The sequence below is a fragment of the Aulonocara stuartgranti genome, assembly GCF_965226115.1.
Source record: "Aulonocara stuartgranti genome assembly, chromosome: 10".
Classification (NCBI taxonomy): domain Eukaryota; kingdom Metazoa; phylum Chordata; class Actinopteri; order Cichliformes; family Cichlidae; genus Aulonocara; species Aulonocara stuartgranti.
Window position 1 is genome coordinate 14514547 of NC_138946.1, and position 17781 is coordinate 14532327.

At 40.3% G+C, this 17781-nt stretch overlaps 1 protein-coding gene across 2 annotated transcripts; it reads left to right on the top strand.

Annotated features, from left to right (window-relative positions):
• On the top strand, window positions 1-5866 carry LOC309715745 (sorting nexin-12). 2 transcript variants are annotated; one of them, XM_082549097.1, is made up of 5 exons: window positions 1-420; window positions 1856-1951; window positions 2238-2362; window positions 2679-2769; window positions 3309-5866. In XM_082549097.1, exons 1-5 carry the CDS (start codon window positions 256-258, stop codon window positions 3312-3314), a joined length of 483 nt encoding a protein of 160 aa, XP_082405223.1. In that variant the 5' UTR covers window positions 1-255; the 3' UTR covers window positions 3315-5866. The 2 variants fall into 2 exon arrangements, with proteins under 2 accessions (XP_082405223.1, XP_082405222.1); XM_082549096.1 differs by lacking the exon at window positions 3309-5866 and having other exon boundaries at window positions 2679-3291.
• Window positions 5867-17781: the final 11915 nt, after the last annotated feature.

Genomic DNA, 17781 nt, shown 5'->3' on the forward strand with positions numbered 1-17781 from the left:
ATTAGAGGGAGTGCGGAGTGTCCCGCACAGTACGGAACTGAGTCAACGCATTTTTCTGATTCAAGAAGGGTAGGGTAGGGCGCAAGGCGGCTGGCCCCCGCAAAGAGAGCTACACAAGTCGGCTACTTCCCCAGCTGAAGCGGTCAGCTATCGAAAGCAGTTGATGTCTTCAGATGACATTTAAGACTTCACTGTGTATTTAGTTGGTTTGACGCTAATTCTCCGTTGGTCGTCTGAAAATCACAACCCGACAAAATGTCAGATCCTGTGGTGGCCGACACTCGCCGGTTGAATTCCAAGCCCCAGGACCTGACTGATGCTTACGGTCCCCCCAGCAATTTCCTGGAGATAGACGTTTATGATCCACAAATCGTTGGAGTCGGACGGGGCCGTTACACAACTTACGAAGTTCGCATGAGGGTAGGTATCGAGGCGTAAACCTCAAACACCTTGCAGCATTAGCTTTTGGCGCTAAGCTAACTCTTAATTACAGTACCGATGCTAGCCAGTTAGCCACGGTCACCGTGCCGTTACGTTGTCGCTATTCGTCGTAGAGTAGCTCGAGGTGGGGCGCGAGTAAAAATCGAGCAGCTGGGACTGTCAGCGGCCTAGCTAACATGTAGAAGTTTCTTGAAGGTATGCTAAGGTGCAATTACGGGAATGTAAGCAGTGTCACTAGTTCAAAGTCAGTACCGTAGTTTTTCCTCAGCTTACAGTATTGTTTGTGAGCTAGTCTGCGTTAAGTAAAAGGAAACTAAATAAAACATTAAAACAAAACCAGGAATTTCCAGCAGACTCCGGGAAGCTAACTGCTAGCTATATGTGATAATGCGCTGTAAAGTAAATTAAGACTGATTTAATGTTACATTGTTTGTCTGTCTGGATTTCTAGAGCTAAATACATCAGTGGATAGTATCTGGATATATGAAGGAGTAACCAAACGTTATTCGTACATATTCTTCGACAGTTTCATATTGATATTCAGAGAAAAGCTGAATAAAAAAGGCTAACAGTGTTGGTGTTTTTCTAAAAACCGCAGAGCAAAACGCATAAAAGTGTTTTGTGATTATTGAAATATGAAGAGGTCGAGTTAAATGTTGGGTTTTTTCTATAGTGTTGCAAGGAAGTTTACGGTTCTCTGTAAAGTGGCTTTTATTTGACTGTTGTGAAATTGTGTAAGTCAAATTTAATGTAACAGTCACAAGTTTTAACTAACTTGTTCACTAGAAAGACGGCTAAGCTTAAAAGAATGTGAGACGTGGGAAATCACTAACACAGCTAATTCTAAGGACGTTTCAGGAAGCTGATTCAGTGACACAACACAGACGCACTATAATTGTGTAATTGAATGTTAACGTGCCTGCCTTTCCTGCAAATCATCATTTTGTGGCACTGTGGAGAGTCTGCCTTGCACAATATGAACAACTTACTGTTCTCAGTGCTTGAAAATTGTAATAGACCATGGTAGGGAAGATTGGGTCAGGGGCCTGTGGTTAACTAATAATTACCAAAAAGCCATATCAGTCCAATTAACCCTCACTGGGATCAATAGTGGAAAGCAGAGGGTCGCTGCAGTCATAATCTGTGCTTTTACAAGTGGCTTTAATTGCTTTTCAAATAAACAAAGTATAGATAAATTTTTTTCTGTACAGAACAAACCTTTGCCAGTTATTAGCAGATCTGATTTGTAGCCAGATAAAAGATGAGTTAAAGCTTTTAGTGAAATAGGGGAAGAAAACTGATAATAGTTGGAATTGTAGTGCAGGTCCTTTCCTTACATATCAGTTGCCATCTCATGCAGATGATTGAATTTCAAATTAACCAACATGTTTTGTTTTTTGCCTTCTCTTTGTAGACGAACCTTCCCATTTTCAAATTAAAGGACTCCTGTGTGAGGAGAAGATACAGCGACTTTGAGTGGTTAAAGAATGAGCTGGAAAGAGACAGTAAGGTGAGTGAATAATAATTAACAATGTAAGTGCAGAGATTGCATTGTGTGACTTGACCATATAAAATAAGTAATCTGATTATTATTATTTTCTGAAACAAAAATATGGTGATTAAAATGTTTACATGCGCTTGCACGGCTATTCTACATGAAATTGTTATGAGGGCCCAAATTTGGCAGTGGAAATGTCTACGGTGTTGACTTTGTTTCATGTTGAGTGTGGACTTTTTTCTCCTTCTTTTTTCTTTTTTTTTTTTCTGTTCTTTGTGTCGACCCCTGCCTCCTTCAGATTGTTGTACCACCTCTGCCGGGCAAGGCCCTGAAGAGACAGTTGCCCTTTCGCAGTGATGAGGGTCTTTTTGACGAGTCATTCATTGAGGAGCGAAGATCGGGCCTGGAGCAGTTTATCAACAGGTCAGTTAGTCACAAAATTACATTATAGGCGGGAGTCTTGGGTGGAGGGAGACACGAGCAAGACTTCATTGTGTTTTTTCTATCGCTGAACTTGTATCAAAGCCATTGCTGTCGTTTCTTTAAGTTTTTCTATCCACTTTAGTGAGCTGTTTGTTGTCAAAATTGTGTAGCCCAACACAAGGCTTAATCTAATCTGTGCCTGGGAAAGGAGAACCAAGCAACAAATCCATGGCTGCTTTTCCACAGCGTTCCTGAAAAGCATTTTAAAATGAGCAGAGAGTGAGTTTACAATGTTTGTTTCTGTGTTTCTGTATAGAATTGCAGGTCACCCCTTGGCCCAGAACGAGCGCTGTCTTCACATGTTTCTTCAAGAGGAAACCATTGACCGTAACTACATTCCTGGAAAAGTACGACACTAGGGTTATTGAGGGATACGGGCAGTTGGGGGTTAAACTGTTGGGGCTGTAGAACGGACTGCCTCTTGCCTTCTCTTCCCTCCTAACTTCTCTTAATCTCTCTCTTTGTCTGTCTCTTTCTTTCACTCTGTGGATATTATTGCAAAGTCATATCGTCTTTATCTTGGAGTTAGAGCATGAACTTTGGCAACACATAGAACATGTTGACGATGTTTCAGACAACTTTGACTCCTCTCTTCCGTGTGCGTTTATTTTATAACTGTATATTAAGAAAAGCACCTGTCAGTAGCATTCATAATATCGTTAATATTTGGCACTAAATAGTAATTTGCAGGAATGGAAACGGTGTACGATACATTCAGACTTTCCACAGATGAGTGTCATATATTCATGATTGTAATATAATGTGAATAAAGTAGAATAACGTCTAAATATGTGTGCTGGAGCTAATGTGTACCATAAGGATGCATGCAGACTGTAAATGAGAATTCTGATCCTGTTTTGTTCTTTGTTTTTGTTTTATTTTTTAGGTATGAATGAAGTAAGTTTGCTTTATTTTATTCTGTCTCTAAGAGCTTTCTGGAATTAAAGGTGGTTGCATGGGCACTAACAAGACCAAAGGCGATAGTTCACAAATACTTCAGTAAAACAAAACTTAATACCACATGTTAACAGAGATCTGACTGCAATCTGTCATTTCACTTTGTAAGTACAGCCAGACGTGGTCTCTGGTGCATTATAAAAACATGTTATTTCCCCCCCCCCAAAAAAAAGGATAATGTGATTGTGGTGTGTTGCAAAGGTGACGGTACTCTGCAAGCCAGTTTTCAAGCGTTTCTTTTCTAACAGTAACCACTAATGTAAATGGGGTTTAATAAGAGTGCTGAAGTTAAAGTGTTTCTTCTAAACTGGCTTGCAGATGTTTCTCATTCCACAAATATCAGGCCAGTGGAAAGACAAACCACCACTAGTATATGAGTTATGTGAACTATTGTTTAATAGGGATTAAATACTGTACATCACCTACAACCTCAGCTCTTTTAAGACATTTCTTGTCAAACTAATTCAGATACACTGTCATTATCAATCACACTAATCCCTGGCTGCATGGCACACTTGCACGCTTTCTTTGCAGTACATTTGTGTTAGCCTCGCTGATCAAACTCTTACACGACTCTGATCACAGTTATGTTGCTATACCTGTTGATTCTGATCTTTTTTTTTTTTTTCTTTTTTTTTTTTGTTAAGATGTTTTTTGTTTTTTGTTTTTCTTTTCAGACTTGGATACTGTACATTTGTACAGAAATATCTACGTCTGAAAAACAAATCGGCCAATTGTACCATCATGTAAACCTTGACACAATATGTCCTGCATTTTGTGTACCAATCAAATGTTTACATGTGCAGTTCATTAGACAAAGTTTATGACTAATGAACTAAATCAGTTGAAGTTATTGTCCATACATATGGCAGCAAAAAAAAAAAGCTGCTTATTGGTCACATAAGTCTTAAAACGGACAGCATCATGGCATATTTTGCGCCCCCCCCCCCCAAAAAAAAAAAAAACAAAAAACTACGTTGCATGATGCTTGTTGGTGGCATGTGCTGCACAGAAGCTCAGGAAAGCACTTCGCTTATGGAAACTGCATGAACTCCTCTGTAATGTACCATGTTAAGCTTGTATTAGATTTGCAATCACAACTTCTTTACCTGCCTGACTGATTGAATAAGAGTCACTTATCTTTCAGTCCAGAAAGGTTTTAAGAGTAGAAATGGTTCTCCTGATCTCCCGATGCAAGTAAAGAGTAGAAGTTTGCACGTCCAGGGTAATTCCTTATTATTGCCTTATATATCTATACTACTATTAAATGACAGACACCCCAGTGTTGCACTTCTCTTCAGTGTTTTGTTTTTTGTTTTTACTGTTTGGCTGTAAAGCTCAAGCAACTCTAAAAACTGCATGGTACAGATTAAACGGGTCTGTCTTGTAAGTGAGACGTTGAGTCTCAACGGGACTACCTGTGTAAATAAACGTTTAAAATGTAATGATGAATGAAAGTAATGATGATCTGAGAAAAGCTTAGTTGGTGAAAAATGATGCAAAAGAACAGGAGCTGTCATACTGTATGGACCCAGCCTCATCTGGTCATCATGTGATGCTTTCTGCAGATAATCACATTAGTCAGCGTGCATCGTTAGGCTCTATTTAAAAGAGTGTCAGTCAAAGAACACTGTCGATTGCACGTTGGTGTATCATTTCTCATGTTTTTTTTTTTTTTAATCTCTCCCTTTCTCTCTCACTGCAAAGACGGTACAGTCTGCTGCACCTGCCCCGTGTACATTTATTTCTACATCACGTCATAAAGCTGATGTCAGACCTCATAAGTGTCAACGATGTAGAGAAAACACAGCTTTCTGTTCCTGGAATGAAACTTAAGAGATCCAATGTATAAATTGTTTGATGTTGTATCTTCATTCAGTCATTCCACTTACTGTATGTACACTATTTTTGATCTAATAATCAGTGAGGAAAACCATATATCTTTTTAGCCATTTTTTGTTTGTTTGTTTTTGTTTACAATGATTGTTTTTGGAATGTCTTTTTTTTTTTCTTTTTTTTTTTTTTTCCATTCGATTACTTTAAAAAGAAAGTAATTTCTTGCTCTTGTTTTCTTTTGCTAGCTGAGATGTGATTTTGATGATGACCTCCCAAAGTCAAGCAACATGTAGCATCATAAAAATGATGGCGACTCCAGTCACTCCAGTCGCTGTTTTCTCCCCTGAGTTTGATATTTCTGGACATGCTCTTACACAGGATTGTTTCACAAATACTTGTTGAGTTGGGCAAATAACCATGTCTAAGCACTGTGATAAGAGATTTGTTATATGAACAGACATTCATTGTTTAAAGGCAGTAACAGCATCTGGTTTATTGAGCTATAAAATGAGGCTTGATTTTCTTTTTTCTTTTCTTTTCACCTGTATTCTTCTTTCTCTCAGCATTATCGTGAAGTGTATTAATACGTTGCCATCATTGCAGGAACTTCATTGTTAATTCTGTCCACTAATTAAATTTCCTGCTGCCTGCTGTGTGCTGTCTCTTTTGACTTTTACAGCAGAGAAATGGGAGCAAAAGTCAGGGGGGAAAAAAAGTCAGGTCAGTGAGCAAGAGTAAGTCAGAGGAGATTAAATGATTGTAGGCTGGCAGGTCTTAAGTTATTCTTTATATCTTTAGATTTGTTCTTGTCATTTTTTTAAAAGTGGACTTGAGGATTAGTTGTTCAGGATTTCTGAAAGACCAGGATATTGGTTGCATTTACGGGGAATAGTTTCTTTTTGTGGGGATAGGTTAATTGGATAATCCAAATTGCCACTAGGTGTGAATGTGCGAGTGAATGTGAGTGTGAATGGTTGTCTGTCCCTGTGTGTTAGCCCTGCGACAAACTGGCGACCTGTCCAGGGTGTACCCTGCCTCTCGCCCTATGACAGCTGGGATAGGCTCCAGCGCCCCCCGCGACCCTGAAAAGGATAAGCGGAAGCGAATGGATGGATGGATGGAGTTTCTTTTTGTTTTTGAACTACTTAACACTGAGCTATGATTAATTCAAGCATAAAAAGGCACCTAACCCAATGAGCTAGTGTTGTTTACACATGAAACCCAATTTGTTACCAGCAACCTGGCACAAAAAAAACATTTGTTCCCAATTTTTTGTTAAGTATGAAAACAAACTGACAATCATGAAATTGCACTTTTGCATCAAGGTGATTCACAAACAGCTATTAGCTGAAAACTTGGCATATATTATGGCATGCAGTGTGTCCTTAAAAAATGAGGAGAAAAAACGGTGGCAGTTTAAAAAAAAAACTACAAGCAGAAATGAATAATTTGTGAAAGTAATTTCCATAAGAAATCCAGCAAAGACCTGACATAGGACCTGAGAGATACATCTGACGCTTCAGTTGCTCGATCTACTGTTCGCTGCGGCCTCGTCATGTCTTAGTGAAAGGGTGGCCGTCAAGAGGCCATTCTTAAGAAAAGGAAATGGGGAGAAAAGGCAGGTAATTTGTTATGCCATATTATACAAAAGATTTCTGGTTTTAAAGGAGATGATCAATATGACGTCCTCTGTACATATTGTCAGGAAAAGGTACAACAGTGACTGCAGCCATCTGTAAAACACGGTAAAAGCTATGGTTCAAGGTGATTTTGATCCACCATGCAATACCATCTGGAAAGTTTCAGGTTTGCATCCACTTTGTTTTTCCCCATGTCAGTGATCCCAGACACACTGCTAATGTTGTAAAAGCATAGATAGAAAACCACAAAAAAGCAGGTTCAGAGCCCAGATATCCTCCTTATCGAAGTATTGTGGGATCATCTTGACAGAGAATGCTACAAAAGGGAGAAACATCCAAGGAAGAACTTTAAATGCCTTTAAGAAGCCCGAAGACTACCAAACTTGTCCAGAAGGCCGCATAAAGAAGTTAGAACGAAGCTTGGCTAAGAGAGTTCAGGCTGTGTTGAAGAATAAAGTGGTCACACCAAGTATTGACTTTTAAGCTTGATAGAACTCCTGTTTTCCTAGTAAAATATAAAGAAATTAAGGGTGGCTCAAAAGACTTTTGCAAGTGGTAATTCTCTGGATGAAAGTATCTTCTTGATGTCAGAGGAGAATGGGCAGACTGCTTCGAGCTGATAGGAATGCAAAAGTAATGCAAATGGGAAAATGACAACTCTTTACAACCAAGATATACAGATGAGCATGTCTGAATGCACAAGATATCAAAAAGTAAACAGATGGACTACAGCCACGCTGGGTGTTACTTCTGTCAGCTAAGAACAGGAAACTGAGCCTACAGTTTTCACCAAAATTAGACAAGAGAAGATTGCCTAAGTCTTGATTTCTGCTGCATTCTGATGGTAGGATAACCATTTGGCGTAAACAAAAAAATGGCCTTAAACAACACGAAAGCATGGATCCATCCTGCCTTGTATCAGCAGTTAAGTTTGTACCTAATGAAGTGGCCAAGGAGTGTATAACGTTTAGTTGTAGTCAGTTTACACTGCAGGTTTGGAGAAAACTGGAACTCAAACTGCCAGACTACTTTCAGCAAAGGTTTGTCAGGGTGTTTGTAATTCTCATTAGCATAAGCAACAGTGACCTAAAAGCTTGTTTTTATCTGTGACACACATGACCACACAAAGCTGCCACAATGTTGATACAAACAAACAAAATTTAAGCAGAGAAAAAACAGCATGTAAGTGTGTGTGCATGTATGCATACAAGTCGTTTTAGGTTTTACCTAAGACGGTTTTTTAAGTCCTCTAATCGTTTTCTTGCTGAGGTTGGTCTTCAGGAAATGCCGGGATTAAACGGCGTAGGGAAATTCTCGCCACAGGTGGATTAACGTTGTCCCAGAATCTTGTGAGCTGCAGGTGATCCAAAGTAGGCATGACTGTAATTAGACACAACTGTTTCCACATGAATAAAAATAAGTCCAGTAGGGTCATAGAGAGCACAGCCTGTGTGCTACACAAGGCTGGTAAAAGAACACTGCCAGTGTTTGATTAACAGTGCAGAGTTTTGCGTTCTTAAATTACAGTTTTTAGAGGGTCTGCTATTTGTAAATTATACAAAATCCCTCTTTAAGTGTGACACGCGTGCTGTTCTATACCTGTTACACTAATTGTAACATTACAGCACTCACTCACCAAAAGATTCACAATAGATGTTAAAATTGTTCCAAAATTAGAATCTTTTAGTGAACTAAAGAATGTGCCTGAACAATGACATGCATGCAGCGGCCATGACCTTCCTCATCTGTGAGCACAGTGACCTATAGAAGACGTGAGCTTTGAAGTGTTGGCCTTGTCCTGAGTAATGATAGTGTGCAGACAGGATGGGCACGCAGGGCCAAAGCAGAGATTAGGTGGTGTTTGGTTAGTCGTTTTAACTGTGGAGCCCAGTTTGTAGCCATGACGCTTGTTGTATTTGCTGAGACACCCAGTTGGGTTAGCCTGATAAAGTGGAAGTAAATTGAAAGAGCAACTCAAAGCACAATGGCTGGGTAAGGACAATAGGTGAGACGAGTGGCTACTATAGTGCCATCGGACAGCGAGAGCAATGGGTGCACAGGAAGAAACTGCAAGAGGTAGCTCTGTACATAGACTCTTTCCTGTTGTGTCCAGTATAACAAAAACAAACATTTACAGCAACAGGAGCCCCAAAGACACCTTTTCAGTTCATTTGGTTTGTGGCGGTGGTGCTATAAATGTCAACAGAAAATCATAACATAACCAAAAGTTTAAAACCTTACAGGTGGGCCCTTTTTTATTGCTAGTCCTTTATATCAAAGTTGTAGAGGAGCAATGCCAAAATGCTGCACTGACTAGATTCCTGAACATTTGACATTAACATTATATGTCCAAGTCAGAGATCAGGAAATATTTAAATAAAGACCCATTCCTGGAATATCTTTCCCATTATATACAGCTGTAGTCAAAAGTTTACGTACACTTGTATGAAGTATGAATGTCATGGTAATTTGGGGCTCCATTTATTTTTTTGAATTGTTCTTTTTCCAGAGTGGAACGATTGTACAGTGGATCTATGAATGACTTTACAAAACAATAATTGAGGACACAAGTTTGAATTTATTTTGGATTTTCTCTGATTCACTTCAGATCAAATGTATACATACAGGCTCAGATATGTACATACACCTCTTCTAATGTTTGTTTAAATGTCCCTTAGCAAGTTGCACCTCGACCAGATGTTTTTGGGAGCCATCAACAAGCTTCTGACATAATTCCGGCTCGATGTTTGACAGGTTTTCTTTGCAACATTGGTTAATTTTAAGTTCATTTAAATCGGCTGTTTTTTTGGCACTGACTCGGCTTTTAAGCCACAGGGTGGAGGCTGAGGCTTTTGGGAAGGCCATTACAGAAGCTTAATATTAGCCTGTTTTATACATTCAAAAAAAGCTGTCCTGTTGGAACATCCAGTTGTGTCTAAGTTTCAAGCATCTAGCTGTTGATATGACATTAAGGAAAGAATTTGGAGGTTGTCCTCCTTCTTCATTATTCCATCCACTTTGCGCAGTGTACCAGTACCTCTGGCAGCAACACAGGCACATGATGCTACCACCAACGTTCTTCACAGTTTGTACAGTGTTCTTAGGTTTGAAAGCCTTACCTTTACTCCTCCAAACATACTTCTTTTCATTGTGAACAGCTCAATCTTTGTCTCATTTGACCATAAAACTTTTCTCCAGAGGACATTTGGCTTGTTCATGCGGTCAGACAGAAATTTCACTTGAAGTTGAAAATTCTAATTTTGGAATGAGTCTTCTTATTGGTCGGCACCCTCTCAGCCCCTGGTGTTACAAAATTCACTTCACTGTGAACAGTGATGCTGCTGTTCCAACAGTTTCCAGATAATGGCAGGCTTGAGCCTTGGTGGTTCTTGGGTTGTTTCTGAACATCCTAATCGATTTCCTCTCATCTGAGGGTGACTGTTTGGGTTTTCTTCCAGATCTTAACAAAGTGGTGACACATCCAAATATCTCACACTTAGATTTGTTTGAACTGATGATCCTTGAGTTGTTTAGAATCCACTGACAAAGTCTTTCCTCACCAATGAGAACAGGCTTTGCCATCGTCAAGTTAAAAGACAAAGTTCCTATTTTTAAAATTTGTATATTGTGCAATCATTCCACTGTGAAAAAAGAACAATTAACAAGAAAACAAAACAAATTTAAAAAAAAATACTTAAAAGCCCCAAGTTACCATGACATTCATGTCCAAGAAGAGGGTTAGGATGTAAACACGTGTCACAGCAGTGGAAATATTTTGCTTATGTGCCATTCCTAAGATCAGCATTATACTGTAAAGTCCGCCTGATGCAATACTGAGCTATCTTCTATGCTTTTTCAAAGCTACCACTGAGAAATTTTGTTCACTCTGCGAGGCATTTCTTTAATTCTGATGCCACTCGGTCTTCACGTTGCATCAGACGTCACAGATGATGCCACACAGACCAGCACTCATCCATGCAGCTACACACTGTAAACTGCAGTGCACACACACACACACACGCTGCAAAGAGGCAGCGAACAGACTATCAGAGAAACATAATTTGATTATCTGAACACACACACTGCAAAGAGGCAGCGAACATTATCTGAATTTCATCAGGCCACATGTGAGATGACATTTTTTATTATTATTATTGCATAATTAAACCTAAATAAGTGTGTATCATAAGAGCAGCTCGAGCTAAAATTACTTTATTTGACACCATTGACCTTCAAGAATGCGCAGGTCACCAAGTGCACATACACATGAAAGAAATTGTTTATATTTCCCCCCTTTTTCTTTTAATCTGTGAAACAAAGCAGCAGCGGATATAGTGCACGGTCGGAGTCACAGCCTATACATAGCTTTCCACGAGGGGCGTCCAAATATGGGCATCGCTACTACAGCATGCGCTCATATACAGTCTCTCTGTTTATCCCGATATTTGGTCTGTAAAGCACTTGTAGGCGACATAAAGTATATAAAAGTATACAATATACATTAATATGTAAAGATTACTTCACTACTGTGTTTTCAGAAAGTACAGACATCTAACTTCCATTCATGAGTGGAAAGCTCCACCTTGTGATGACGTCACTGTACACATCCTCTCGCGACTGGTAAAAACCGCACTAACGAGCGGGTTGTTTCGTCATCTGCTCTGACACCAGCGCTCCTATCTGTCGTCTTTCTTCCTCTCTCCACTCACTTTAAAACCACCAGAAGACATTAAAGGTAACGACGTCGGCTTTTGTTTAACACAACAGAAACGCGTTTTTAATCTAAGATGTACTGTAGTGACATTTTTCTATCTAAAATCGAGCTTGTACTTACGATATAGTAAACTGATGCAATCCTCCTCGTGTGTTGTCGGATGTAATTGGCGCAATGTTGAACAAGACCAGGACGACACTGTTCTTGAGCAGCTTTATTATGTTTTAAAGTCAAATATTTCAATGTGTTTTTTCTCTAACCGAGCGTGAAAAACGTGTCTCGGTTATTCACTGTACTTTCCGCTTTAATTTGTCATTTGAGCGGGGAGTCAGCTGTCTGCCCGAAACGTTACCCGGAAAACCGAGCAGAAACAAGAAACTTAATGTAAGGCGACCATTGTGGAAAATGTGTTTAATTGGTTTCCATCTTCTTCTCAGCACACTCGGACGCTTATCCGTGTTATTAATCGTGGTTTTCATTCATTGTTTTGGTCGTGGTGGGCTAGCACGCCCTGCTACTAGCGTGCTACAGAGACGTGGAATGACCGTAAATGGTGCTTTTAAAGACCCCCGTAGCGCCGAATTTTTGAGAATCGCATGCATTATTCTCAAAGAACACTAATCTTTAAAAATAATAATAACAACTTGGCTAGTTCACGTGCATATTTAAACTGAGCGCACCCAACCAGAGCCACTGCAAGAACTCGATTTGTAAGATTTTTTTTGTAAAGCCTAATCTCTGAATACCAATGCAACATTTACTTTTATGTGCAAACGTTATCCAGAAGATTGTTAAATCCAAGCCTGAGCCCTAACGCCGCACTTAAAAAGATCACCAACGTTAAAACCACCGCCATTTCCCGCTTTCTTGCGTCAGGTATGAAATGTATTAAAGCCAATTGCTGCACTTCCTATATTGTTGAAAGCAACACTGGCACCACACGAGAGCTTCCCAGCCACGTAGATAGGTCAGTGGTGTTTCGGTCGCTTGACAGATGGGGTATTTTATCCATATGGACAGCTGAACAACGTCGGCACTGCTCGTGGGTAAAACAATTTTAAACTCGTGATTTTATTTATTTATTTTCTGGTAACCTCGTGCGCGAGTGGCAATGTCACCTCGGGAAGGTGTGCCATTTGTGTTGCATCAGCCAGTTGAAAGCCAAGCTTTAGCTGGAGTAACTAATGATCAACTGCATTAATTGTATTGGAGACAAGGGTGTAGACACGGATAAGAGTGTGTGTCGAGAGTATTCACACCTGCTTGACTGCGTTATTGTGGTTTCAAGGGGTCAGGTTGTATAACCTTGTACCAGAATGCCACGTTACTTTAGGGGCAAAAAAAAAATCAGGAGACCACGGAGATCGCGGAAATTCGGTTTTGAAAAAACACAATAAAGTCGCCATTTTTTAGTATAATAATATAATAACAACACATAGCAACTCATAACAACACATTATTTTTTTTATCCTGCTGCTAAACTAATTTCCCCTTGTGGGACAATAAAGAAATTGAGCTGTAAGATTTGTGTTACTATTCAATTCAATGTTGTTTTTTCAGAGGTATCCGTCCAGTTTCTGTGGGACGCTTCCTTCTGTTTGTTTTGTTCACGCCATTTGCATCAAACTAAATATTACTAATATCTCTCAGAGTCAACAAAACCCATCAGAGCTGTGATTTACAGCAGGGTGTACTCGATAAACTGCAGCAGTGTGAAGCTGTAATAGTCAGAGTGAATGATTTCGCTCATTATTGGTTGTTTGAATGAAATGCTCATAAATTGAAGTGAAGCACAAATTTTGTGTGCACGTGTGTGTCATTGCAGGAAGGGTGTGTGCTAGTCCACATCAAAGGGTCTTCGTGTGACATGTTCTGGGAACATTTTGATTATGGTTAAATAAAAACATTCAATAACAGGGGAAGGGGGGTGCAAATGCTGCCAAACTCAAGAAAGATTGCACGTCTGTCGTGCTACAATGCGGCACATTTCGGCGTGAGTGTGTGACAAATTGGTAGTTTTGTCCTGCTCTTGTCATATCTGATGATGTTAATGGTGTTGGCAGTGGTCGTGGGAAAGCGGGCAGGCTCTCGGTTTGTCACATTCCATTTCACAGCGAGTCCGGTTTTTGGCAAGAGGGGTGGTCTCCCCGCCAGGTGATCTGTGGGGTTGTTCAGTTCAGTCTCCATGGTTTCTTTCTTCACTCGGCCTTTTTGTTAACCCGCTGTGCACCTCATATCATCCTTATTGTCCCTGAGTCTAAATGTACTGTTCCTGTCTTCAAACAGCCGGGAAATAAAAACACTGTGTCGTGTTTGAGAGGATGTAGAGCAAGCCGCGATGCAGTGTACACTCCAAATAGATCCGGCCCCACTTTGCAGGGAGCTGAACTTGGTGTTTGTTCAACTGCTGCACTCCACAGATTAACTGAAGTTGATATTTAAGGAGTGATGTGGATTATTTTGGCAATATTTTGCTATATAAATCCAGCAGTGGATTTCACAAACTAGTGAGCAGCATAGAGTGAAGACACAGCTTGACTCGGTATCACTATCAGCAGCAGTGGTTATTTGTCAACAGTGGCAGTCAAAACAAAGCCATGTGTTGCTCATGAGGATAGAATAAGGAGCAGCAACAGGTTGTAATGAGGTTAGCAGGTTTGTTACTACTTCAAATAATCCTCTTAGTCCTTGGAAGCACTTGCGCCAATGCTAAGTCAAGTAACAGGACTATTATCCCTGAAGCCTGTTGTAACCGGACCGTTGTTGGCCAGAGCTGCTGCTGGTCATAGTCCCCCAGCATAAAGAGCCTTTTAGTTTGGTCCTCAAAAAACAACAACCGTGCTCAAGCTTAGTTTTAAAAAAGCGATAACAAACACAGAAGTGATCTTTGCAACAAGATTCACGCATCATCTTTGGCTTTCCAGGGAAATGCTTGTGTTTTCACTTTAATAGCAGGAGCATGGGGGGGAAGGGAGGAAAAAACCCCCTGCTGGTTATAACGTTAGTCTTTCATACAGGCGTGTGTGGGCTAGTGGAACATGCAGAGGGTACATTTGTGAGCCACACCTCCACACAACCTGCCCCACTTGCACAAACGGGCACCCTCGTGAAAACCACAAGGGAAAGATTAGCAACAAGCTGACGTGACAGAGGTGGCATCCGGGGCTATGGTGGCTTGCTTTAATAAGACCACCCTTAATTATGCTCAAACAGTAAGAACGCATGTGTATGTGTGTCCTAAAAAGAAAAAAAATCATTCCCTTTTGCACGGTTGCCATTGTCCCCACCGAAGGGTCCCGTGTAGCGTTGGGTGAACCCCCGAGGAGATCTAAGGCCGGTCGGGCACAGTAGTTTGGTAATAAATGTTTATTGACAGGACACCGAGCACCTTAGATCTCAGTTCCTGGTGTGCGAGTGGAAAATGTTGCTGGAATGTCACACCAAGTGGGGAGCGGGAGCATTTCCACCATGTACCAGTTTCCCATCAGTCTTCAGAGGGGAGAGTGTTTATTATGGCAGTCATCAGGTGCTCTCTGTGTTGTTTTTATTTCATTGTTTGACAGTGTTTTGAGTTTTTTCTCCCAACACTTAACTGTACCAGACAGGATATTCTCTTTTGAAATAGTAAGCCTAGAAATGCTTTGATAGTCCGTTTCTGTTGTTTTTGCAGTATTAATAGAATATTGTCATTGTGCTGAAACATCGTGGGAGCTGGGGAAAAGGAAAAAGACTAAAATTGGATCATAATGCCGCCACAGCTGAATGTACATTGCTTTCATTTTTATGAAATTGTACACCTGAAATAAGTTCTCAAGGCAGAAAGATAAAGAAGCACAAGCCTCAAAAGTCCACTGTACATGCCGTAGTTCTCGATTCTCTTTTTTTCTCGAGTCATATTTTTGATTTTTTTCTTTTGAGCATCTGCAGTTTTTCAGAAGCTTCCCATTGATGTCTGGGTTTTGTTTTCTTTTTTTCTTTTCTTTTAGTTTCTAGTGGTCACGTTCTAAGTATGGATTCAATTTCACTCTGAGAACTTCACCCTAAGCAGTAGAGATTTTAATACATTCATGATGTGAGCAGGGGACCTTTTTCCTATTTTTATAAATGTATTTTATCCCTGAAGCTCATTGGACAGACGGTGGAGGACAAAAACACTTAAACAGCACTGCTCAAAATGGTACTGTGTGGCCCTCCGTCTTCAGTTTTTTACACACTTAATAGGCATTAAAGGGCGTTTTTGATGTGGCCGTCCTCGCTGTGCCGCTGATTCAGTCCGATCTTTGCCGCTGGGTTAGGATTTCACATCTCCTCCTCCTCTTTACAGACTGATCTGTGAAGTAACTGAAAGGCCTGACATGGGAAAGAATCGGGTGTCGTTGCAGTAATAGCCTCAGACGCGTAGCTTTTAACGCTGCTCCGCCCTCAAAATCCTGACTTCAGCCCTTCTCTTGGAGAACCTGCAGATCAGTTGCACACCAAGAAAGAATGTTTCATTGATTGTTCTTTATTATTTATTCTTGATTATTGTTTGTCAAATCTTATAGTTTAAAGGTGCGGCCTGTGGGCCCAGTGTTGGACTTAAATTTGTCAAACCCTGCCCTAATGAGTTGTGTGAGCTTTTAATCACCAAGAAGCTCAATGTTTTTGTATTTTCTGTTCTTTTGGATAAGTAGATATGCCTCATGATGCAATATCCTTCACCTTGGTCCAGTATATTATTTTGTTGAAATGTTAATGATTAACCATACAAGTATAGTATTTTGTTGATAAGATCAAAGTTTACAGCGTTCTTATTGCTCTGAGCATGTTTTTGCCTCGTGGACCTGCATGTGCGTACAAGACTGTTTACTGTAAATAACAGAGAGTGAGTACATCTAACATGTAAAGTTTAATATTTCTCTGAAATCTCAGTGACGCTGCAGAAACCAGGTCCAAGGGGGAAAAAAAGGGTGTAAAAACAACACGACGACATGATGCATTGAGCCATTTTAGACAAGACAAATGTGTGATTGCTACTTCCTGCAAGTCACACTCTGTCGTTCTGTCGCACACCCTTCTCGATTTGCAAATCTCTGGTCTCCGTGTAGCTTTTCTGTGGACATCTGACAGCTTTAACCCCACAAAGTGACACTTTACTTCTGAAAAGCTTGCATGAGTTAGCAGCACGACAGTGAGTCCTGGCTGCTGGCGATCAGTTTTATTTTGTTTTTAATCTCAGCAAGAGCTGCAAGACTGACATTTAGCATTTTGTTAGTGCTGCGTAAAGCCAAAACCAGTCTAACCAGTTTTTAAGCACATGGATTTCTCTCTTCTGCTTTCCATTTGGAGTAAAAGACATCTTATTTAGATAATCAAATTACTACTACTACTGCTGCTACTACTAATACAACTACTTTTACAAAGCAAGACTTCAGACTCAAACGGCAGTATGAGAACTCTGAATAATCTAAATAAGACTGAAGGTAGTCAAGCAACATTTTGTGGGAGTGTTCAGGGTGTTGCTTGTACACACAGTGTATGTACCGACCAAAAGGTTGTTGAACTGCAGGCCTCGACCATCACTCACTTTTTTGACATGTACACGTGTCAGTAACCCCAGATTTTTAGTTACATTCACTCAGTTATTGACGTCATTCCTGCTTCTGCCAATAAAAACGTGTCCAGTCCCCCTCAGACAAACAGAAAAACAGTGTCTGTTTAGGTTACATGTTGCATAAAGTGTCCTTGGCGTGTTATGAAGCTGCTTTTGTGTGTCAAAGAAACTAGTGTAATGGTTATCTTTCACCCTGTGAGATCTTGGCAAACCAACCCACAACTGGCACAAAATGTGTTGCTGCTGTCCTTCGGGGTGGTTCATTGTGTTATTTTTCTCAATCAGATCACTGATAATGCATGTAACAGTGAAAACAGTGTATTACATTCTGATTAGTGAAACGGCACTGTCACGAGGTTGTGTTGGAACCTATGTAGTTGTAGTCCTCCGTTTGACCAACCCCCATCACCACTGCACACACTTTCCCAGGCGTTTCCCCGTCTAGCTCTAGCTGCTAGTTGACTCCTGGTATTTTCTCGCAGTAAGGGAGTGGTGAGGAATAAGGTTAGGTGTTGTATCAAAAGAATTTATTATTTTTTGGGGTGTGCACCATGGAAGGTTTATTTGTCCAGGCAAACTTGAGATTTGATTAAAGCCTAACAGTATAACGCTCGGATTT